This window comes from Cetorhinus maximus, chromosome 5, assembly GCF_964194155.1.
Source record: "Cetorhinus maximus chromosome 5, sCetMax3.hap1.1, whole genome shotgun sequence".
Lineage (NCBI taxonomy): Eukaryota > Metazoa > Chordata > Chondrichthyes > Lamniformes > Cetorhinidae > Cetorhinus > Cetorhinus maximus.
Window position 1 is genome coordinate 11,765,454 of NC_135883.1, and position 21,857 is coordinate 11,787,310.

The 21,857-nt window shown below is 44.1% G+C and overlaps 1 protein-coding gene across 1 annotated transcript in view; it reads left to right on the forward strand.

Annotated features, from left to right (window-relative positions):
• The window catches only part of LOC144680430 (cytosolic 5'-nucleotidase 1A-like), a 114,777-nt gene that overhangs the window by 69,132 nt on the left and 23,788 nt on the right, over positions 1-21,857 (forward strand). Inside the window, exon 6 of the mRNA XM_078541396.1 lies at positions 14,757-14,790. Coding sequence (XP_078397522.1) covers positions 14,757-14,790 — 34 coding nt within the window. The remainder of the gene's footprint in view (positions 1-14,756; positions 14,791-21,857) is intronic.

Here is a 21,857-nt window from a genome sequence, read left to right on the forward strand (position 1 = left end):
TGTAAACATATTGCTGCAGGGTCTGGAGGTGGAAAGCCACCATTTGGGTGCAAATGCACACCTTGTGCCTGACCATCCTCCCTAAGCAGGCTGGCTCTCTTTATATGTGCTCTTAGTCCTTAATCCATCAACGCGCATCACCCCTGTTTATCTTTAACATCATAATCAACCTTTAACAGGCTTCACTATTTACAAAGCTGAAGCTGAAGTGATGAAATACTCACCATGTTTCTCTTTTGGTGCAAGTGTGATAATAGTCAACAAGCTTAGCACCATCCAGAATCAAGCAGAGCACTTGACTAGCACCTTCACCAACCAACTCAATGTTGACCCCTTCCACCACCTTGCGGCTATATTAAGTGGGAAGACTGGCACACATCAGTGCTCTCTCACATGCAGGCCCCACAATCATTGAGGCTATGAGTATTCGCCATCAGCTTCAGTGGATTGGTCACATAGTTCAGATGTCAGATACCAGGCTCCCAAAGCAGACCTACTTCTCCCAGTTCAGTCAGGGCAGATGCACCAGAGGAGGACAGAAGAAGTGCTTCAAGGGCGTGCTGAAAGAAAATATGAAGAAATGTAACATTGACATTAATTCCTGGATCGAATCTGATGGCAGCAGAGTCTGTGGGAAAGATCGCAAAGTTTTGAGTCCCAACAATGGCCTAATGAAGAATAAAAATGAGAGCAGCGAAATTAATACACCATGAACCGAACTGATAACACACGACCAGACATGTCACATGACGACAACTGCTATTAAGTCTGCCAATCCCGAATTGAACTCATCTTCGGACTTTTGGAAGACAGTCACCCTCACTGGCAAGTGAATAGCCAGTACTGTTGCTATAGTATTTACTTATTTGCATTACTGCTGTCATTCACCAGGCTTACTTCAAAAGTACTTCTCAATCCCACAAACTCTACCAGCAAGAAGGATAAGAGTAGCAGGATCATGGGAACATCTGTAAATTCCTCTCCAAGTCATACACCATCCAGATTTGCACATATGGCATAATATTTTTTTAATTCATTCACGGGATGTGGGCTTAGCTGCTTAGACCAGCATTTATTGCCCATCCCTAGTTGCCCTTGAGGAGGTGGTGATGAGCTGCCTTTTTAAACTGCTGCAGTCCATGTGGTGTAGGTACACCCACAGTGCTCTTAGGAAGGGAATTCCAGGATTTTGACCCAGTGACAGTGAAGGAATGGCGATATATTTCCAAGTCAGGATGGTGAGTGACTTGGAGAGGAACTTCCAGGTGGTGGTATTCCCATGCACCTGCTGCCCTTGTCCTTCCAGATGGTAGTGGTTGTGGGTTTGGAAGGTGCTGTCAAAGGAGCCTTGATGAGTTCCTGGAATGCATCTTGTAGATGGTACACACTTCTGCTACTGTTCGTCGGTGGTAAAGGGAGTGAATGTTTGTGGATGTGGTGCCAATCAAGTGGGCTGCTTTGTCCTAGATGGTGTCAAGCTTCTTGAGTGTTGTGGAAGCTGCACTCATCCAGGCAAGTGCGGAGAATTCCATCACACTCCCAGTTTGTGTCTTGTAGATTGTGGACAGGCTTTGGGGAGTCAGGAGGTGAGTTACTCATCACATGATTCCTAGCCTCTGACCTGCTCTTGTAGCCACAGTATTTATATGGCTAGTCCAGTTCAATTTCTGGTCAATGGTAACTCCCAGGATGTTGATAGTGGGGGATTCAGTGATGACAATACCATTGAACATCAAGGGGCGATGTTTAGATTCTCTCTTGTTGGGAATGATCATTGCCTGACACTTGTGTGACGCGGATGTAACTTGCCACCTGTCAGCCCAAGCCTGAGTATTGTCCAGGTCTTGCTGCATTTGGACATGGACTGCTTCAGTATCTGAGGAGTTGCGAATGGTGTTGAACATTGTGCAATCATCAACGAACATCCCCACTCTGACCTTATGATGGAAGGAAGGTCATTGGTGAAGCAGCCGAAGATGGTTGGGCCAAATTCTGGAATCCTCTATATAACAGTGTTTTGGGAGCAGCATCAGCACAGGAATTGCAGCGATTTGAAGAGAAGGCCGACCATTATTTTCTTAGGGAAACAAGGGCAGGCAATAAAAGGCAACCTTGGTACTGTTGCAATCCAAGAAAAAGCTTCTGATTTAATGTAGTAGCACTGAGTAAGTTACTGGCAGAACGCCCGAGTGCACAACTAATTCCTTAAGGAAAAAGAAGATTTCGGTTTGCCACCTGCATGCCAGAGGACACCACAAAGTTGCAATCAATTGGCTTTAGATTTGTGGAGCCTCATAGAGTTTCCAATGCTTTCAGTGGAGCAGTCTTTGCCTGCAAAATGTTAGTTAAATGCTTTATTCCCTCGTGACATTGACCACTGAGCCTTCTTAAAACAAGTAAAAGTTCATGCAGCATGTCAGGGAGTATTGAGAGAATGTGTTCAACGTCATATTCATGTGAGCAGTGAGTACTTTCCTGGAAAAATGAAAGGTGTGCTTGCTTGAATTTGTGTGTCCAACTGTTATTGTTCGAGCTAAAATTAAGGAGTCATCCAAAAGGAGTATATTGTTGGTCGAGGCATAAGCCTGTGGGATTCTCCGTGCACACTGGCATCAGGCATGTTCAGTAGTGTGAGCGGCCAATATCGCTCGATTGGTTTCACGACAGCGTGAAACCAGTTCACGATTGTCCGCTCAGCCCGCTCTGCCATCGGACATTGGGAACCTCATTATCATACATCAGCATATTCTTATTAGGCCTGCCCGCCAGATTCGTTCCCCACTGTTGGATCGTCCGCCCACATTGACAGGGAAACGACTGGTGTAGAACATACCTTGATAACGGTGATGTGCAGAAGTTGGGACTTACGTGCCAGGGCCCTTACATCGCAGACATCTGAGGAGCAGAAGATGCTGGAGCCCGACAGGAATGGCACACTGGAGGAACATCCATGGCATGCTGGGTGAATTCTCATGGACATGGCTCTGCTGCAAAGCAGCTCACGAAATTGGAAAGTCATCGTTGATTCTCACAATGGATGATGGTCGAGGAGGTGGGAGAGGAAGGGCTAGAATCGGCTGGTAGAGGAAGAGGGGTCGGCTGAGGCTGGGAGAGTGGGGAATGGAGGTGTCAGGATGGAGGCGAGGTTGGGAGCGGAGAACGAAGGTGTCAGTATGAGGTGAGGTAGGGGGGGAATGAAGGTGTCGGAAAGGTTGGGAAGGAGGAATGAATGTGTGGTTGGACGGGTAGGGGGAAGGAGGGAGGAGGGGGTAGCAGGGGAGAAGGCGGCAACTGGGGGGTCGGTGTAAGGGGAGTGGAAGGTGCAAGGGAAGGAGTGCAGAGATGGAAGAGCATCCAAGGGGAGGAAGGGGTGTGGAGAGGGGAGGGTGTCTGGGGGGAGGAAGGGGTGCAGAGATGGGAGAGTGTCTGGTGGGAGGAAGGGGTGCGGAGATAGGGAGTAAGAGTGGAGGAAAGAGTCAGGAAGGGGGTAGGAGTAAGGCTGGAGGAGGAAATGAGGCTGGCTGAAGGAGTCGGGAGGGGGAGGGACTGAGCAGGCTTGGGGGGGGGGGCAGCGGGGTAAGGGGTCCCAGGGGGCAAAGGGTGCGAAAGGGGCAAGTGATACGAAGCGGGGAAGGGGTGCATAGGGAGGGATGTGCAGGTGAACTTGCACGGGTGGGGTCAGATAGGTCCATGTCTGCCTCCTGGGGGGCGAGCTGAGGATGGCCGTGGTATGGAGGAAGAGTGAGAATGACCGAGGGCAGAGTGAGGCGGTAAGGTGGAAAGGGGAGGGTTCGACGGTAGCGATAGAAGGGACGGCGAGGGTGGTTGGTGGAGACCCGGAGGCAGACACAGACACTGGGGATGGGAAGGAGGAGGTCGGGGAGGTGAATGTGGATGGGGGCGGATATTGCGGGAAGGAAGGGAACGTGTATGTTCAGCTGGACATCCCCGAAGGAAAAGGTTGCGGCTGGTAGGTAACTGAGGGGAGGTGGAATGTGATGCAGGTGGGGGGGGAGTCAACTATGATGGGGGAGAGGAAATGGGTGACTGGGGGGGTGAAAGTAAAACTGAATCAGCGTCAGGCTGTCCAAATCGAAAGTGAAACGAGAGTCGTGTTGGGCGAGATCAGGTGCTGCATGAGAATGTGATCAGAGGTTGGGCGCAGCGCAGCCGATCGTCGCCTGCGATGGGTTGCGCGCCGCCATTTTACATGGGCGGGCCAATTAAAGCCCTCCCAGTATGACGCGCAGCCGGAAGCGCTCAGCGCTCCCTGTGCAACTGCCTCAGGGAGATTAGTTTGACTGTCAAAAATTTTAATAAAGAAAAAAAAAATTTATTAGGATATGTCCCCTCATGTGACATGTCAATAAACTGTAATAAAAAGTTTTATTCAATTTATAAACACTTCATGAAACCTCATCCCGCCCGTGGGTGAGGTTCCATGAAAAATGCGAAAGCCGCCTGGGCTCTTCGCCTACCCCCCCGCCAACCTTAAGGTTGGACGGGCAGCTGTTAATTATTTTAATTAGTATTTAAATGGCCTTAATAGGCCTTTGACAGTTCGGCAGGAGCCTGGTGCGTGGCAGCCGAACTGAAAATCTGAATGACGCACGGTGACGTAGGGACGTACGCCCAATGTCACCGCGCGTCATTTTACACATCGGCGAGCGGGGTCCACCCCCGCACACCAACCCGAAGATTCTGGTCAGGAGCTCCAGAGGATATGAGCCTGATGGAGATGTGAGGGTGTGTGAGAGAGTTAGTGGTGTTGCCCCTTGAGGTGTAAGATCCCTGTGGATGTGTGATGGGTTTGGGAGTGTGTGAGTTGAGAGTGATGAGAAGAGTGACTTACCCTGGTGGAATGGATGAGACCATTCATCCTGTAGTGGAACTGGGTGGCTGTCCTCTTTAGCAGGGCATTGGCGCTGACCCACTGCTACCATTGCCTCCCAAGTCTAGTCGGTAATACCGCTACCCATTCTGCGGCCAGAGCAGGGGGTAGAGGTCCTTGCGGCGGGCGTCCACGGCATTCGAAAGGCGTTCCAATGATGTGTCGCTAAAGCTGGGGTCTGCAGGTCCTGGCTTTCGTGGACATCTTTCCTGCAGTAGTTGTCGCCTGGAAGCACTGAGATGTGCGCGCACGACTGGACTTCAGATATTACACCCGGCGTGATGAAGCGGCGAGGTGATAGCAGGCGGGCGTGTGAGAACCCACCCACCATGGAAGTGGCGTGTTTCCCAGGAATGCACAAATAATATGGCAGGTTTGGGACGATATGGCGTGAAAACCCACCATCGCAGCTGGCACATAAATACCTGCCTGCTACCACACTTAGTGCCAAATCTTGGATAATTCCGTCCTGCATGTTGTAGATGTGCCATTGAAGTACACTATTAGAGCATAACAGCACAGTCCTCTATCTTGGCAAACTTCTTCAGGGTGTTAAATGTCTTTCTCATTTACTCGGAAACCCATGCCACTTCCAGAACCTGCATCGATGTGCTTTTTTCCTGAGTAGCTGTTTGCAAATCGCTCAGCTGGATAATCCTCAAATCCAGAAATGATACATTGCCAGGCCAGAAGTATTTTCAGGGTGACCTGTTGAGCATGTACAAGTCAATTGACCGGTCCTACCTCTCCCTGGGAATAGGCAGAATCCTGACTCATCTCAGCAGAGATAAAGATCAGAATTAGACAAGTTGCAACCAATGTGAAGCGCAGGTGCTGATTTAAAGAGCTACAGATTTCATCAAGTAGTCTTGACGCCCACATTCCCAGAATGTAATTTGCAAACAACGGGCCCACCCACTAACAGTATGTAAATGAGGAAACTTTGGAAGACATGGGTAGGTCCCCAATCCATGCAGAAAAAAGCATTTGTACAGCTGCTGAATCCTATTTCAGAATTTCAGACCCTTGTAACTTTTGGCAGTTCCCAAAGGATCAATCTTATTAAACTACAAGGAACCCCTGACATACAGAACAATCCCAAATCATTTCTGTTTGCTCTACTGTTTCTGGATATTTAGATTTTCCTCTGCTGTTTTCTCACTGACATCTGGCTAATTTAAAACCCCCACGATAATATATTCTACATGTACAGATCTCCCTTTGTGAAGACATTTCCCTGTTTATATTTTCCTCTTGTTTAGCACATCTGTAACAACAATCTTCTTTCCTTTATTATCCTCAGTGGTAATCCACATTGATTATTTCTGTATGTGTTATCTCCCCTGTTACTTTGTAATGCCTGCCCCTTCAGTAGACTCTGGTATTTTAATCTCCCTGTTCCATGTTTCCGTTTATCTTGGTTAATCCTATTGAAACGTACTCTGCTTTTAACAAATATATTTTCAAGCCTGTTTTTACAGTTGGGATTTAATGGAGCGTGCCAGAGTGGGCTAGGCGACAAGCCCATGTAACCCCTTCCCTCCCTCCTTGTGACTCCCCAACCCGCCCACACTCACCTGTCTCCAGTGATCCAGCAATGATCCCTGATGAAAGCCTCACTGAATTACCAGCAGCAGCCATTGCTCCCAGTGATTTAGTTCATTTTTCTACAATTTTCATCGGTCAGCACTTTACAGTCCAGACCTCTCCCTGTTGTATTACTGTATTCCATACATGCATATTAAAAATGGAGTGCGTTGGTCAATTTTCTACATCAGTAGCTGGTCTACCTACTTCTGCCTGGATGAGGTGCTGTCCAAAATTCCCGTACCAAGTGTATTCATCCCCAAATAGTCCCAATTATCTATAAACCTAAGGGCTAATTTTCTCTCAATGGTGAGTGTCATCAAATGGTCAGGAAAACCTGTGTGTGAAGTTCCAACAGGCATTCTTGAGAGGCAGATTCCATACAAGGAGTGCAAATTGTGAAAAGTGTTCTTCTAATACTTGCTGAAAGCTACAGGCCATCATCCTCGTTGATCCCTTCAATTTATACTTCTGTGGATTTCTCAATTTTCGCCGTTCTGAATTCCTGTGTTTCGGTCCGCTGCACCTCCCTTTTTGCTTTTCACTGGATCTGCTGCAAGTTCTGCCCACACCTGAGGCCAGTATACCGATCTGCTGGACGGGAGTTCCGCCCGACATCATCCGGCGTCGGTGAGCGGGCCCCGCCCCCGCTCGCCGACGGTAAAATCCTGCCCCATGAGTTCTCTGTCCAAAGGCAGGTCCTTGGCTCATTGTCTTCATCCTGAGCCACTTTGCAGGCATTTTTTTTCAGTGGTGGTTTTCCATAGCCTTACACTGTCAGGGGCAGGGTGAGGTGGCAGGTCCTAAATCTACCTCAACCAGGAATTGAACCTGCATTGTAGGCATTGTTCTGAAGCATCACTAGCCATCTAGCCAACTGAACTAACTGACCCTCTCCCCCGATCGCAAACAGATAATGGGACTTATTTCAAGCGATGTGCTGTGTCACTGTAGCTCTGATTTAAAAGTTGCCACTGTTTCAATAAAAAATGAATCTTTTGCTTTTTTTAAAAGTTGATCTAGTAAGGAACAAGTCAATTATTAACACTCCCCTTCCGTCCTGAGTCTTCCTATAAAATGTAACAAAAGCCAGTACATCAGAATGTTAAGCAAAATAAACCTGATAAAATCCTCTGCTTTTAGACATGGTGGGGTGGGGGGTGTGGGGGCGGGGTGGAATGTGTGAGTATTTGTTAACTATTCTTAAAAAATCATTTTTCTGTATAACATTTTCCTTAATGACTCTGCATTGGGGTAAATTCCAGCCTGATGAAAAACTGTACACAAGGGAAAAATAACACTTTCCTCCATATTTGGTTATTTCCATCCGTGGGTGGCCTAGCCAATGGGCTTTTCTCCTGTTGCCAGAGTGGAACAAACAGCTTCTTTTTGTCAGGAATATCCCTTGAAACCACCTTAAAACCTTGGACGGACCGTATGACTTTAATGGAGATTTATTTTCTGAGATGTGATGCATTTTACAATAGTTGGTATTTTTGGTACATGGGTGGTCTGGTCTGTTTGCTACATTTTGACATTCAGTGGGAAGCAACCAGCTTTTTCTTGTTAAAAACATGTCTTCAAGACCAATCAGTAAACAAGACTGTAGTCTGCTAAACTCGTTATTGGGGTCACTGTAAGGGCTATGTTTGATTTTTGTATGTGAAATCTTTTCATTGGATGAATTTCATGAATTGTTATCAGTTAAATCAGTATTTTACTGGCCTTAAATAGTTGAGTCTGATTTTTATTAGGTAGCTACAAATGAATAAATATGGCAATGGCTTATAAAACTTTATTTATGTTTATTAGTAGTCTAATCTACTTGCAGCAGTTTCACATCCAAAGTTGAAAGGCTTCTGGAAGTCTTTATTAAAGACCTAATGATATATTCTGTCTTTCTTTCTTAAAGACTAGTTAACCTCTTTTAACATTGCACATGAAGCGATAGATTCTGACTTGGTGCAATAGTGTAAAACAAGTGATAAAGGAATTTTCAACCCACTTTACATCTCTCCCAATTTTTATTTTCATTAATTTTAATGGAAATAAAAGTCGGGAGAGATGTAAATGGAATGTTGATTCACTGTCAACCATTTTCCACTCCGAAGGAGAGTCATATGAACTCGAAACGTTAACTCTGTCTTTCTCTCCACAGATGCTGTCAGACCTGCTGAGTTTTTCCAGCATTTTTTTGTTTTTGTTTCAGATTTCCAACATCCGCAGTATTTTGCCTTTAACCATTTTCCACTATTGTACCAAATCAAAATCTGCTTCAGAGAGTCAAAACAAACTGTCGTCTTCAGATGAAGCAAGCAAGGCTAGAGGATGGGAAAAAGTTGGTCCAGGTGGGCAGGTGCAATTCAGTCCTCACTTTAAAGTCTTAAATTTTGTCCTTATTTTCACAGTTTCATGATAAATTTCTGTGCCTACATTTATAATGTAAATTGTCTGCCAATTTCGCATTCAGAAATTACACCCTCCTTCGAGTGGTAGCATTGAAGCATATGAGTTGTGGTGGGAAGATGAGATGCTTTAGCATATTGGAGGGGCCATATAAAGTGGCATAGCAATGGGGGGGTGTCTGGGACCTTGAGCAATGTCGCCGTGGTGATGCTATGCTGGGAAACTCATTAAAGCACAGAAAGGCAACAGCTAGGGCATCTGTCTTGTACTCACCCCCAAGTCTTTCACTTTGTGGGACACAATTCCAGAAACAGTCCGACAATTAATTTTTGCAATGGTATGAAAGGAGGTGGCGTTACTTCAGTATGAAAGGAGGTGGTGTTACTTGGAAAAAAACAATGAATAACAGCAGCATTCACCCATAAGTGAGGGTATGTGGTCAAATTACATTTTAATACCTCAACAACTGAAATTTTAAAATCCTTAGGAAAAAACCTATCTTTGACTATGGATAGGACTGTGAAATGCCCAATCTTTTACATTGAAGAGTTCTTCATTTCTAATTTCTTCAAATGTTAGCAAATGGCGTTAAAAACAAACCACCAAGCAGGCTACTTTGACCTCGATGGTATTGAACTTCTTGAGTGTTTTTGGAGCTACACTCATCCAGGGAAGTGGAGAATATTTCATTATACACTTGAACTGTGCCTTGTGAATGATGGAATGGTTTTGGGAAGTCAGGAACTGAGTTACACGCCATAGAATACCCAGCCTTTGACCTGCTCTTCTAGCTACAATGTTTATGTGCCAGGACCAATTCTGGTCAATGATGACCCCCAGATGTTGATGGTAGGGATCTTGTTAAAGGCAAATTGTGTTTAACTAACTTGACTGAGTTTTTGATGAGGTAACAGGGAGGGTTGATGGGGGAGATGTGGTTGATGTGGTGTATATGGACTTCCAAAAGGCATTTAGTAAAGTGCCATATAATAAAGGCTTGCCAGCAAAGTTAAAGCCCATGGAATAACAGGGGCAGTGGTAGCATGGATAAAAGTTGGCTGAGTGACAGGAAAAGGTAATGGTGAACAGTTGTTTTTCAGACTGGAACAAGGTATACAGTGGGGATCCCCAGGAGTTGGTACTAGAAGCAATCTTCACTCTATTTTTTTTTTGGAGTGCATGGTTGATCACTAAGTGTGTGACCTAGTTAATCGTTTTTTTATGTGGCCATACATGGACAGCAACAACATGTATGAGGCTTGCACGGGGACTTTCGGGTTGCTGCTGCACCACTTTTTTAAAAAATTATTAATCTCTTAGACTTGGGTGTACAGGGCACAGTTTCAAATTTTGCAGCTGGCATAAAGAAATGGAAGTATTGTGAACTGTGAGGAGGATAGAGATAGATTTCAAGAGGACTCAGACAGGCTGGTGGATTAGGTAGACATGTGGTAGGTGAAATTTAATGCAGTGAAGTGTGACGTGATACAGTTTGGGAGCAAGAACACAGAGAGGCAACACAAAGGGTACAATTCTTAAGGGGGTGCAGGAACAAATGTGTACAGATCATTGATGGTGCTAGGGGCAGTGGAGAAAGTATTAGAGAGGCATACAGAATTCTGGTCTTTATAAATAGAGGCATAGAGTATAAAAGCAAGGAAGATATGATGAACCTATATAAAACACTGATTTAACCTCAACTAGAGTATTGTGTCCGCTTCTGGGCACCACAATTTAGGAAGGAGATATGAACTTTAGAGGTGGTGCAGAAAAGATTTACAAGAAAGGTTCCAGGGATGGGGGACTTCAGTTATGATGATAGATTGGAGAATCTGGGGTTCTTCTCCTTAGAGAAGAGCAGGTTGAGAGGAGGTATCTGAACTGGCCGCTGTGAGTGTGGAATCAAGTGACGGCGCTGTGTTTTCATCATCACCCTCTTCTTGGAGTTCGTCACAAAACATTTGAACTGCAGCCTAATTAAAGTCTTGTGTACGTTCAACATCACTTTGCTTATCTGTAACTCTATCTGCGCAATCAAAACATTCAAGAAGCCTTTTCAATAGCTATATCATCTGGGCATGTCCCCTTTAATTATGGGCGGGATTTTCCAGCCCCAACACCAGCAGGCATTGTCCCAAACAGGACGGGAAAATTTGAAGAACCGTTGACTTTTAAAGGCTCTCCAAATTTTTACCCCCCCCCCCGGCCCATGACTTTGCCCGCCACTGCGGCTGGAAAATCCCACCTCATGTGTATCTGCACCCAAAGAAGCATCTGCTCATCGCTTCTTTTCAAAATCTTAAACCATTTAAGGTATATTCCCTGTCCCTTAAAGGAAGAGAAAGGTTCAATTTACGTTGCAAATTGCACATCCTCAGGATGTACCAAAATGTTTCACAGCCTACCAATTACTCTTGAAGTAGTTACTGTGATTATATGGGTGAACTTGGCAGCCAATTTGCATGTAGCAAGATTGCCCACAGAGAAATGACGAACTCATTTGTTTCTGTTTTGAAGCAGAGTCACCAGGACTCGAAACATTAACTCTTTTTTATCTCTACAGATGCTGTTAGACCTGCTGAGTTTTTCCAACGTTTTCTGTTTTTGTTTCACATTTCCAGCATCCGCAGTATTTTGCTTTTATCTTTTGTTTCTGCTGCTGTTGGTTTAAGGGTGGTTGTCGGCTGCAACGACAGGAGAAAACTCCCAAAAATGTGCCATGGACTTTTTCTGTCCACCCAAATGAGCAGTCAGAGTCTCAGTTCAACTCGGGAGTGGAATGAAGCAGAAACTTTATCCCGAGCTACTCTGTCACTATGTCACACCAATTCCATTCTACCATGGGGAAGTGATGTTGGGAAGCTTGAAATAGTTCTGTACATACAAGCAGGGGGTATTCAAATGCTGATGCTCCCTTCCTCCGATGTCGAATGTTGTCCTGGCAAGAGGCCGGTTGGGGCAAAAGGGCTCTTTAACATATAAAGTATCAAAAAGCCAATGGAATTAATTTCATAGGGTTAGACCAGTTTTTTTTTTAAATTGGCTGAGAAATCGGAGTAATGCCAGAAACTGTATTTGTATGAAATCGGTATCGCAAAGTGATTGTATGTCTAAAAATGTCGAATCGTAGACTGCTCGAAACTGGGCATCAGGCTTCACTTGTGTAAAACTGGCAAGGAGAGGAGACCCAAGCAGACGTCCCGATGGAACTCACCAGTTGGAAACTTAGGAAATGTCGTTGTCTCTGACGACGAATTTCAAGCAAAGATCCTAAAACACGTGTTCAGACCCAGATTCTGGGCATATTAAAGGCACACTGAGCTAAAAATTGGTCTGCGCATTTGTGGGGGGCTGGAGTCATGATTCGCAACCTGCCTGCACCTGTTGCCATGGATTTTAGCACTGGTCTGAACGGTGCCTGAGTGGCAGGCTGCCTGAGCACTCAACAGAGCCCGAGCAGCATGCGCAGAGAGCATGTGCAGATAGCCTGCTCCACTTAAAGTCTTAAAGGCACAGTCTAAGGATAAGGGGCCAATCATTTAGCACTGAGATGAGGAGAAATTACTTCATTCAATTGGTTGTGAAACTTCGGAATTCTCTATCCTAGAGAGTTGTAGGTGCTCCCTACATTTAAGGTTGGGATAGACAGATTTTTGGACTCTTAGGGAATTAAGGGACATGGGGAGAGGGCAGGAAAATGGAATTGAAGCCCAAGGTCAGTCGTGATCGTATTGAATGGTGGAGCAGGCTCGATGGGCCGAGTGGTCTACTCCTCCTATTTCTTATGTTTGTAAAGGCAGTCAGCCCCTTTTACAGCAGTCAGTAGAAGAGAGCTGCTGCAGAGTCTGGGAGATTTGGAGAGAAGCAAAAGCAAAGCAAATGGAGGACCAAGGAAGAGAGAGGGCTCCTAGGGCCATGTACATGGCCCTGGAGGCCTTAGTCATGGAGGTGCACAAGAGAAGAGAAGCCGTGTTCCTGCAGGGGGCAAGGAGGCCATCAAGCATCACCCTCTGAAGGGAATGGGAGCAGGTGGCCAGAGACGTCAATGCACAGAGTCAGGCTCCATACATCAGGCACCAGGGCCACAAAAAATTTAATGAGCTCTCATAGCTGGTCAAGGTCTCTAAATGCATCTTTACATGACATCTGTCCACTGCTCCAACAAACTTTAATGCTGCTCAACGCACCAGAACTCATCACTCAGCCAGTAGCAATCCTTGGCACTCAGGGCTCATACCTAACATCAAGATACATTACCTCACCTTCACACACCTACCAGCCTCACATTCAACCCCTGCTGAAGCGGCATGCCTCCAGTTACTCAGCTAGGGTAGGCACCTCATCCAAACACAGTGCTACACGATCACCAGCATCCTGCTAAAAGTGCCTATAACTACCAGGAGCAGAGCAGAACTGGTGGAAGACGAGGGCCTCTGCATCTCCTGAGCCCTACGGCAGAGATAACTCTCAGTATTATGGGACCAGCCGTTGGCATCTGGTGTCATTGAGAGCACTGTGCATGATGGGATGTTTCTGCTCCATGTTCCTTCTCAACTGCCAGCACACCCTCAATTTGTAATCTGGCATGACGTGTAAGCCACAGATAGGGTGACCATCGGCCTAATAATTCCCAATCCACAATGCTTGTCTCACCCCAACCTTCCCCTTTCTGAGTTCCTGCTTTCAGACAGCCAAGAACTATTGCCTGCCCAGCCATAGGAACCCCAGAGAAAGGAGAGAGACAAACAACACAGCACTGATGAAGAGGCCCTGTCATTTAATCTGATACTTTGAGCCTCCAGTTCAAATAGCTGGAACTTTTATGGTTAGTGTAGAATAGGGATTCACGGATGGTGAGAAACCAGGCATGAGTGGGCTGCAGCCAGGCTGGGTAAAACAACAATTCTTTTTCCAGCCCACTGGAGGGAGAGGTTGCAGACAAATTCTGTGACAGGGGCCTCAGATGAAGACCTTGATGGGGCAGCACACAGGAGGAGGCTGATTAGGATGCACACTGAGATTTTTGGTGCATATATCTTGGCTGCCAGACAGCCTCCTGTCACTGTCAAAGAACGTAGAGGAGTCCAGCTCCGACTTAGCAGAGGACATCACACAGAGCTCCCCTTCTCTGCTGCCAGTGCTCCGTCTCCCTGTCATGCTGCAGCCCCAGAGGCACTGTAGCTGCAGCCCCCATCCCATGCCTGTTGTGTGGACATGTCACCAAATCCTCTGTTCCTTCCTTGTAAGGATGTTGAAATATTCCCTAGCAAATCCAGGAACTCACCTCAACACCTCCAAGCACTCCACAGTCCTTCCAGAGACTTTGAAATGATAGAAGTTATTCTAAACACCTTACCCGCTAGTTGGGTGTCGGGCCCTTTAAATAACAGTAGCGCTGGACCCTCTTGCAACTGTACAAATATTCTTTGGTGAGTGACAAGGAAATGCGTTAAATAGACCTGGAGGTAAATAGACCATCAAATGAGCCGGTAGGTTAAGAGACTTTTGCCACACCAAGTCTCCACGAGTTCCCTACCCAACATTACATGCTACACAGGAAATGGCTGAAGGCACGGCATACTTGACTTGGAGAGTGACAGGCTTCCTTAGCACCATCTCCAGTGGTGCTGCCAGTTGGAACTTCACATGCCTTGTGTTTGATTAAAGGGAGCACCTTAAACACTTGAAAGGTGCCTATCTCCAATTTGACAACCACCACAGATTTGTGGGAGATCAGAAATGGAAGGCCGTGCTTCCAAAATTTGTTGCCTCTCCCAGAAAGGGTGCAACAAGGTCCAATGTTCTTCCCCTTCAATTTTTGCTATTTTGTAACAGCAGTATCGAGGACACCTGCCATGCTGTTCTGTGACAGTTCTCCATGGCCTATCTCCATTCTTCCAACACCTGTGCATACATGCCCTCCCACCCCTGCCTCAGATGGACTCCCCATCAGAAGCCCTGCCTTCCCTCCCCTCCACCTCCCTCTACTTCCCTCTCACATGAGAAAGTAATGAACCCCATGCTTGAAAATTGGGAGCATTGTTAAGGTGCATCATTTTGGCAGGTTCGAGTCCCATGCCTGCCATCTTTGCAAACAAGTGAAATCTCTACACCCACACTTTCTGTGCTTAAGTAGGTTTGTTGTGGAGTACGGTATTTGATTTGCTTTAACTTCTGACAAATTAGCTAGGGTACCATTTTCATTTTGCAAATGATACCAGTCCTCCGGGCTTCTCTGAATGAAGCTGATACCAAATTCTAAGAAACGTAATTTTACGCTGGGTGTTGAAAAGATTCTAACCCACGAGGCCAGTCAGTACCTTCAGAAAATAATATATGAAATTTATGCCTTTACAGTTTAATTTATGTAGTAAGATAAGATGATTTACAGTACATTTTGTGTTTTGCAAATGGTTAACTCATTGTTACAATTATTTTTCATTGGACATGATTTCTTTCTTCTTAAAAAGGGATTATCTGAGATATTATTACATTACTTTATACATTGAGCAAGGGGGGTCATTGGCATTTGAATCATTAAAAAACACATTTACTTCTTTGAGTTCTCTAGTTTTTTATATTCATTCACAGGATGTGGGCTTCACTGGCTGGGCCAGCATTTATTGCCCATCCCTAGTTGCCCTTGAGCAGGCGGTGGTGAGCTGCCTTCTTGAGCCACTGCAGTCCATGTGGTGTAGGTACACCCACAGAGCTGTTAGGAAGGGAGTTCCAGGATTTTGACCCAGTGACAGTGAAGGAACAGCAATATATTTCCAAGTCAGGATAGTGAGTGACTTGGAGGGGAACTTCCAGTTGGTGGTGTTCCCCATCTATCTGCTGCCCTTGTCCTTCTAGATGGTAGTGGGCGTGGGTTTGGAAGGTGCTGTCTAAGGAGCCTTGGTGAATTCCTGCAGTGCATCTTGTAGATGGTACACACTGCTGCTACTGTGCGTCGGTGATGTGTTTGTGGATGTGGTGCCAATCAAACGTGTTGTTTTGTCCTGATTGTATCAAGCTTCCTGAGTGTTGTGGGAGCTGCACTCATCCAGGCAAGTGGGAAGTGTTCCATCACACTCCTGACTTGTGTCTTGTAGATGGTGGACAGGCTTTAGGGAGTCAGGAGGTGAGTTACTTGTCACAGGATTCCTAGCCTCTGACCTGCTCTTGTAGCCACAGTATTTATATGGCTAGTCCAGTTCAGTTTCTGGTCAATAGTAACCCCCCGGATGTTGATAGTGGGGGATTCAGTGATGGTAATGCCATTGAACATCAAGGGACGAAGGTTGGATTCTCTCTTGTTGGAGATGGTCATTGCCTGACACTTGTGTGGCACAAGTGTTACTTGCCACTTGTCAGCCCAAGCCTGGAAATTGTCCAGGTCTTGCTGCATTTGGACATAATCTGCTTCAGTATCTGAGTACTGAAAGATTCTCAGCCTTCTGCCATATTTTATGGTGAGTCATGAATACCTTCTGTATCAGATTATTTATTTGGGTTGAGATAAACTCTTGCAGTGTCTTTTACTTTCAGAGATCATTAGTGGCATTTTTTCCAGTCCAGTCCTAAACCTAGATTTTTTAATTGAATGCCAGCTGTGGCAGAGTTGTTAGCACTCTCGCCTCTGAATCGCAAGGTTCCATGTTTGAGTCATTGTCCAGGGATTGAGCACAAACACATCAAGGCTAACATGCCTGTGCAGTACTGAGGGAGCGCTGCATTGTCGCAGATGCTGTCTTTTGGATGAGATGCTAAACAAAGGCCGCATCTGCCTGCTTGGGCGTAAAAGATCCCATGGCCCTATTTCGACGAAGAGCAGGGGAGTTCTCCCTGGTGTTTTGGCCAATATTTATTCCTCAATCAACATCACAAAAGCAGATAATCTAGTCATTATCACATTACTGTTTGTGGGATTTGGAAATCGACCGCCACGTTTACAACAATGGCTCTGCTTCATTGGCTGTCAGGGGCTTTGGGATGTCCTGAGGTCAGGAAAGCACTATCTAAATAAATGCAAGTCTTTGTTTTAGATTCTTTTTGAATATACTTATATGCTGTGAATACTAGCTTTCCTTTACGTTTATCTAAATATGCTCTTCAAAACTGGCATTAGGCTGTTACGTGCATTTTCCAGGTGTTTTCTAACAGAAATAGTGGACAACTCCTCACAACACTTATAAAATTTAATAATGTTTGAATTAGCTAATTGGTAGAATTGCTGTTGATCTGATTAATAGAATAGGAGAAACGTTTGTGGTGGGTTGGGGATGAATGTCACATTTTTAGGAATTTAAAATTATCCTCCATAGCTCAAACCTATTTAAGTTTTAAGACATTTTTTGACAAAATTGTAGGAATAAAAACCTTAATGCACAAACGCAAGAAAGTGATTTTGCCTTTAGATTTTTATGAATCAAATACTACTTTCCACTCTGGCTTTGGAGAAACTTATTTAGCACAGTCTGTTGCTGGCTAGTATCCTTCAAGCTGTGGATTCATTTGTATTTAAAGTATAGCGTAATTGCACACGATTTATTTGAATTCATATTAAAAGCAAAATGCTTCGCAAAAGGGAAGAAATGCCATGGGAAGTAGAGTAAAATTCTGCTCATCACTACAAATCCAAATTCAAGAAAGCACAAACTGTTATCCTGATGAATGAGGTTTCGAATTGTATCATGAAATTTATTTGAAACACCATAAATTGTCCCATCAAACAGTGAGGAAGAGGAAATGGAAGGTGATGGCCTCTAAAGTGAATGTCACTTTCCAGGTCAAGAGGACTAACTAGGGCTGTCAGATACCATCTGCGGGCATGAGAACTAAAGGCTCTATCATAGGAAAAGAACTGCAAGGAAAGTGAAGACAGACTATTTCCAGACAATGTCATCTCAGAGCTCTGGATCACTTCTGCTTCCTGATTTGGTAGTTTGTGATGTATCGGGATGTCATCGCAGCCTTCAAAGAAGGGGCCAGTAGACAGGTCAGTCATAAATTATTTTTGCCATGGTTTACTTTAATGTGAATGCACTTAATCCTCTTCATAGCAAGTTTAATCCCATCTCTAACCTTTTCTGACATTGTGACAGTAAATTTTCTATTTTTACATTTTGAGAAAAAAATAGTTGAACTGTCTTATCTTGAAATTCAAAACTTATAGGACAGATGTAGCAAGTAATTTATTCAGTAGAATGTTGTGTGCAATCTGCAATATTAATTGAATGTCAGTCAGATATAAGTAGTTACAAAATCTGAACATACATTGAGGATTTAACTGTATTGCGAAGTTAATTATATTGTAGTCCAACGAATTGATTTCTCCTATAAATCTGTCAACAGATGGAGAAATATTAATTGACCATCACATTCTCAGCATCAGCTTTGGGGAGACATGTGCCATAAACAGTGAATTGTCAGGAGGACAGTTGAGAATTCTCAGGCTTGTCTACCCTCAACTAAAGAAGGTGGTGAGGACAATGATAGTGTTTGAAGAAGAATAAAAAGAGCACCAGGGCTAGTGTATTTAAAGCCCATGGCTCAGGAGAAGACAAATGAAACGGTCATCACTGCTTCCTCATTATTATCTTCCAGACTGTTTCCTAATATTCTTAAATATCCAAAATGAAGGATTATAATGAGCCCAGAAAACCATAAAGTCCAGCCAATTTACTCTATATCAGATCCAAACTTTCAAGGTGAATTGTCTAAAGCAAGCAACTAACCTGAACTTCAATTAACTTAAAAGTGATGCACTTCAAGATAATTAGATTTACAAATTCTTAATTCAACAATATAAGTGGCGGAGAAAACATTACATGGATGAGAATTTGGGCAAAATGCAAGTGGTATTTTTTTTTTGTTTGGTGCTTCTTTAAATGCTTTAAATACCAATAAATGTCCCACAATTTTATTCAGATATTAAGATCTTTTTCAAGGTTATCGTTTATGTATGTGGACATTTTCTCAAAGACTTAGATTATTGAATTACCTGCCTGCATTCAGAATTTGTATATATCATTATCCCATCAATATATAACCTGACAGAGGAATTATTGATGTCCTTTGGACGAGATGTTAAACTAAAGCTCAACCTGCCCTTCAGTTGGATGTAGGAGATCCCGTGGCACTTTTTGAAGAAGTGAATGGGAGTTCTGCCAGTGCCCTGGCCAATGTTTCTCCTTCAGCCAACATTACTTCATTGCTGTTTGTGGGATCTTGCTATGCACAAATTGTTTGTGTGTCTATCTGCGTTAGGACAGTTGACTGCACTTCAAGTAATTAATTGGCTATAATGTGCCTTGAAATCCAAGGCTGTGAAAGGTGTCATATAAATGCAAGTTCTTTCTTTTAGTTCATCTATTCATGAATTGAAAAGCACAGTGAAGTAATGATTTAAATAAAGTTCACTAAAAATTAAGGCTGGAAATTACTCATGGTCATAATAATATTGGTTGAGCACTGCTGTACTTGCAAAATATTTATATGTTATTGTAACAGAGTCATATAACCCATTTAAATTAATGCCTCCTTAAAATAATGCACAAAGGAATGTAATTTCAACATATTAAGTATTCATTCGCTGTTATTGTCACAGCATGTTCAAGAAAATAGGCTTCACTCCTGGAGCAGCCACCAATTAAGTATTAATTGGAATTTAAGATTGGCATTCATTGATAGTTTAAAAGCAACTGGATTATACATCATGTTGCTGATTTCCACCGATTGAATAAATAGGCTTGCTTGTCAAGCACATCATTGAAATGTACCAGTGAAGCCCAACGCAAACTGGAGGAACAGCACCTCATCTTCCGACTAGGCACTTTACAGCCTTCCGGGCTGAATATTGAATTCAACAACTTTAGATCTTAAACTCCCCCTCCCCCCATCGCCACCCCGTTTCTTCCCCCTCCCCTTTTTTTTCAATAATTTATATAGATTCTTCTTTTCCCACCTATTTCCATTATTTTTAAATCTACAACTAATACCTTGTTAGTCTTTCCACCCCACCCCCACTAGAGCTGTACCTTGAGTATCCTGCCATCCATTCTTAATTAGCACTTTTCTTAGATAATATCACCACCTTCAACACCTCTTTGATCCTTTTGTCTGTGACATCTTTTGATTATCTGCTCCTATCACTGCTTGCTTGTCCCCACAACCACCCCACCCTCAACTTCTTTCTCCCCCCGCCCCCCACCTTAGACCAGCTTATATTTCACCTCTCTCCTAACTATGCTTCAGTTCTGCCGAATGGTCATGAGGACTCGAAACGTCAACTCTTTTCTTCTCCACCGATGCTGCCAGACCTGCTGAGTTTTTCCAGGTAATTCTGTTTTTGTATTGAAATGTACAGCCTGATAGGGTAGTGGATACAGTTTCAATAGTTGCCTTCAAAAGACAATTGAATAAATACTTAAAGGAGAAGAAAATTTTAGCAAAATGGGGAAATATCAGGGTTGGGAGGCTGGGACTAACTGGAGTGCTCTTTGATAGACAAAAACAAAAATAAAAATACCTGGAAAAACTCAGCAGGTCTGACAGCATCTGCGGAGAGGAATACAGTTAACATTTCGTTAACGTTCTGTTGAAGAGTCATACGGATTCGAAATGTTAACTGTATTCCTCTCCGCAGATGCTGTCAGACCTGCTCAGTTTTTCCAGGTATTTTTATTTTTGTTTTTGTTTTGGATTCCCAGCATCCGCAGTTTTTTGCTTTGCTCTTTGATAGAGATGGTGCAAATTCGGTAGACAGATTGACCAGTTTCTGTGCAGTATTAGTCTATGATTCTATAGGCTGAATTGTAACTCCAAGAAATGGGCAGATCGGGATGGGGTCAGGAGTTAAAATTCAAAAAATCTAAAACTGGAACCCAACCCGCCTCAAACCAATCACTTTTAGTTTTAAGGACTTGGCACTTAGGGGTAGGTGGTGGAGGGTAACCAATCTACTACAGGAGGTGAGATGGCCATTTAAATATTGTACTGAGGCTGCAAGACTTCATTCTTAACTTATGTTGGTCTAGTTTCCTAGAGCTCGGAAAACCCAACTGATGATGAAAGATGAGAAGGTTTAATCCATGAGTGTCTTTGCAGCATTGCTTGTAGGCCAGGAGGAGCAGGAATGTTTTGTCCAGGCTTAACAAAGTATTCGATAAACAATCCCATACCTACTATTTGTCTGTGCCCCAACGGACACCCCCACCCCCCACCCCCAATCCCATTGGATTCCCTTCCTCTACACCGTCAGACCCCTGTCCACCTTCAGACATCCCTGACTGTAGTTTAAGAGTCTGGTACATAAAGGATTAATGTGGGACTGAATATAGTGCCACCCACACAATGATGTAAGAGAACACATGACCCACAGCTAGGGGTCAGTGTTGTGTTGGACAGAGCTGTGTGTAGAAGCAAGCATGGTGACAGCTCCTAGCTTGGACCTAAACTATACCTATGTATATAGTTTCTAGTAGTTAATAAATACTCACTGTTGAGCTACCTAAGACTACAAGTACCTTAATAAGACCTACTGAACTACGTCCAACACCTTACAATGTTGACCACCATCATATTCTTGTAGCCCCCTCTCCCAACTCACAATCGGAACCCCACCCTAGTGATAGTACTTTCCTGCCATGATATCCCCCATATCCCCACTCAACCTGCCTTGTGCTGTAGAATTTTCCACCCAACAGGTGCAAGTTGTTGTTGTGGGGAGGGTTTGTTCGTGGATTAGTTGTACGTCAAGCATTGAACTGGCCTGTGAATTTATTTAACAGTACTCGAATTTAAATTCGAAAATGAAGACTGCCATTTTGGAATCAGATAAACAATGATGGAAACAAACACTCCATTGGTTAGTAAACTAACCACGCTCTTTCCCACATCCAACTCAAATATTCCTTTGCTCTGTTATACATTAATTCCTATAGATACAGGAGCATTATTTTAAAATGTGCAAACCTGATTATTTCATATG